The sequence below is a fragment of the Poecilia latipinna genome, unplaced genomic scaffold, assembly GCF_001443285.1.
Source record: "Poecilia latipinna isolate Pla-1442-1.1 unplaced genomic scaffold, P_latipinna-1.0 Scaffold5033, whole genome shotgun sequence".
In the NCBI taxonomy this organism is placed as follows: domain Eukaryota; kingdom Metazoa; phylum Chordata; class Actinopteri; order Cyprinodontiformes; family Poeciliidae; genus Poecilia; species Poecilia latipinna.
In genome coordinates this window covers 19921-23629 of record NW_015117649.1, presented here as the reverse complement: position 1 = coordinate 23629, position 3709 = coordinate 19921, and the positions used below count along the sequence as shown (strand labels likewise).

The 3709-nt window shown below is 37.7% G+C and overlaps 1 protein-coding gene across 1 annotated transcript; it reads right to left on the bottom strand.

Annotated features, from left to right (window-relative positions):
* Nucleotides 1-473: 473 nt before the first annotated feature.
* On the bottom strand, nt 474-2728 carry LOC106943240 (rho GTPase-activating protein gacV-like; the record flags this gene model as incomplete). The annotated part of the gene is made up of 2 exons (XM_015026568.1): nt 2243-2728; nt 474-835 (listed from the first exon to the last, which is right to left on the bottom strand). Coding segments are annotated over exons 1-2 (426 nt in total), but the record flags the coding sequence as incomplete, so codon positions are not given.
* Between the last annotated feature and the right edge of the window lie 981 nt (nt 2729-3709).

Sequence of the window (3709 nt, the reverse complement as noted above, 5' to 3'; positions counted from 1 at the left end):
CTCATGTGCAGAGTTAAATCCGGTTTTTGACTAAAACTTTTTCCACAGCTCTCACATGAAAATGGCTTTTCACCAGTGTGAATCATCATGTGCCGAGTTAAATCCCGTTTTGGACGAAAACTTTTTCCACAGTTCCCACATGAAAACGGCTTTTCACCAGTGTGAATCATCATGTGCTGAGTTAAATTCTGTTTTTGACTAAAACTTTCTCCACAGCTCCCACATGAAAACGGCTTTTCACCAGTGTGAATCATCATGTGCAGAGTTAAACTCCGTTTTCCAGTAAAACTTTTTCCACAGGTCACACATGAAAACTGCTTTTCATCAGTGTGAATCATCATGTGCTTAGTTAAACTCTGTTTTCCAGTAAAACTTTTTCCACAGGTCACACATGAAAACGGCTTTTCACCTGTGTGAATCATCATGTGTTCAGTTAAATTCGGTTTTTGACTAAAACTTTTTCCACAGGTCACACATGAGAAAGGTTTTCTTCTTTGCTGATTTTGGTTCTCAATTTCAGCAGCTTCCTGGAAGATGACTTGGTTCCTGTTTGGTTCTGATTCAGTGTGGGATGATTGCTCATCAACAGGAACCACCATGCAGGTATCAGTCTCCTGTTTTAACTCAATCTGTTCTTCATCCTGACTGCAGTAAACTTCTTTCTCTTCCACTTTTATCTGCCGATGTTCTAGATCCTCTTGCTCTTCTTTTATCTGCTGATCTTCTGGTTCTTCCTGTTCTTGTTTCACCTGCAGAGGTTCTAACTCCTCCTGGTCCAAAGTGGATCTCCTCTCCTGGTTCCTTTGTTCCTCCTTAACGTTATGTAGCAGGTAATCTGGATAAGAAAACAGAAAAAAGGAAGAATTGTTGACTCTTTTGAATCACCAGATAGAGTAGTGGTGCACCGACTGCAGTATTCTGGCTGATTGCTGATTACAGATTTTTAAAAAGTCTTACCTGCCGATTCCTATTTTGACTGATACCATTCTTTCTGTCTGAAATGTCACTAAATATAGCAGAAAAGTCGCTCAGTTGACAAATGTGAGGTGACTACTGTTAACAGCGAACGTGCAGACATGACCTGGTGGGCCGGTCTATCAGTCAATCCTCTCACTGGAGAGCAGAAGAGTAAGTGGTTGATTTGTAGACTTTTGCTGAAGCAGATAAGATCAGTGGATAAAACTGGTTTCACATTTAAGTATCTGCTGATCACCAATCTCCCAAACTTAAGGAAATCGGGGCCAGTTAATGGGCTAATTGATAAATTGGTGCACTCCTGAAAAAGAAACCTGAAGATTTAAGAGTGCAGATCAACAGTTCAGTCAAGATAATCAGCTGATATTTGGAGAATTCTCAAATGACTAGTTATTTTGTCCTAATTTTTATTACCATGAAATCATTTATTGTAGGCATTAATGTTATTTAATAGCACATATTACGGAGCCATGTAGGGGGCATGGGGATTTTTTTTTCTTTTACGTTCAATCGTTCAATCTGAGCCTTAACAGATATAAACATGCAGTAAATAAATCGATTTTCAATCAGTTTTTTGCACCAAAGAGTTAATAATAATAAACACTTTTATTATTATAAAACACTGCAAACTAATGGTGGTAGAGGGCCGCACTGGGCTAACTCCGGGAATCATTTGTCCGTGTATCAGTCAACTCCTAACCTCTTCTTTGTTCAGTCACAATTATCGATTTATTTAATTTTGATTATCATGCTCCAAACTTTGCGAGGACTGACCACCCAGTCCCTCATACACACACAGCCAGCAGCAGCCAGTCACCTTCTCATTCATACTTGATGACGTCACACCCGCATCGACACGCCCACCACCAGGTGTCAAAGCCGCTGCTCCTGTCATATCAATAATTACTTATTTCATTCATATGGCTCTAACATAACTTTTTTATTTATTTATTTTTTTACTAATTATTATGTTATTTTCCGCTGTTTATTTCACTAGCCATCTGCTGCATTGTCTCTACAGTAACTTGTATTCATAACCTTGAACTTTTCCATATTGTGTCATACAACCACATACAACTGAGATCACTGGCTCCATTTTTTCCTCTACATACATTAACCATTTTCAGAGCATAATTGTGACGTCTGCGTTCATTTACCTGCTAGTAACACATTTATATGGGAAGAAGACAGTGACTAAAGTGATCGACATACAGAAAGCTTCATACATTTAGACATTAACTTCCATCCAAACGCTGCTGTTTCCTACCTATTCGATGTAAGATAATCTGAGGAGTCCGGGAGAAATCCAGCAGTCTGCGCTGATCGTCCATCTCTTCCTCCGACTTGACGATGATTTCTTTAAACTCTGTGAAAGTTTCTTCAGCAGCAGTTAACTGCTTGTTGAGAAACTTATTCAGAAAAAATCTCGAAAATTCAACAAAACAGACCGGGCGCCATTTTATCGTTCTTCTTCCTTCCCTTCAGATTCTTCTTCTTTTGGGATTTTTTAACTGTCGGTATTCATATGGTGGCATTACCGCCATCTTCTGGATAATACGATTATTACATCTAATGATTTCTCATACAGTTCCAGTTGTCATCGAAAAAACTAAAATCTTCTCTTCCACTTGATTTAAATAAAACAAATACAATATTAGTGTGACCTTGGGTACAGCTTTTGCTATGGATATACAGCCTTAGATCCTCTTTTTACCAGATCACAGAGATAAGTTTGAAAAAAAATGACAGAGACACTTCTGCAGATTACAAAGAGTTTAGTAAATTCACAAATGTTTCATGAGCAAGAATAGTCACGATTTATTTTATGACACAAAGTGACCATACTAAAAGTGGGAGTCTATGCTGGCCCTGGAATTCTTAAAGTTGAAAAATAGATTAAACCCAATTAGATAAAATTACACTGCTCAGGGGAGGAATAATAATAAAGAAAACACAAATATAACTAAATGCACCCAAGTGTTCCGCAACAAAAACACACTTACACAAAAATCCCTGGTGAATACAGGAGAAAACTCCCCATTCCAGTCTCCTCAATCTAAATAAAAACAGCTTGGGACTCAGGGACAGCAAAGGTCCCTGTTTAAAACAAGCCACACGGCTGGACAATAGAAACTCCCTTTTCCTAAACAAAAAGAAAACAAAATAAAGTAATTTTAATCAACAATAACTATCCAAAAAGAACTAAACAAAAACAAAACTGAAATTGAAACGAATCAAAAACTGAAACAGTAGCACGCCAACTATAGTGGCCACTCGGATTGAACAGCCAGACGCAGGGAGTTTCAAACGGGTGCGGTTTAATTTCGACCTTTCTTTCCATCGAGACAGTGAAAACTGAAGTATAAAACCAACATATCAATGTTCAGTTATACACAAAAAGAATACGTTGTGTCATTTATCTAAACCACGACGTTCTACTGCTTCTTAAATAAATAACATTTCTTATCACAAATCACAATTGCGTATATTTATACTTCATTCTGCTTTCCGAGGGCGCTATTTTAAAGATTTTTTCCGGGTTTTTTCATAATCTAACGTCTCATCGCGCAGGGTGTTGCTAGGTAACCACAGAACACACAAAGAAGAAATCTACTGTTCTTTAAAACGGAAGCATAAATTAACCACCAGGTGTCACTGTTGGACCAATGAACAAGGAGAATTTTCCCATTTAGTAGTTATTTATACCAACCTTTTCTAAACTAAAATTGGTCAA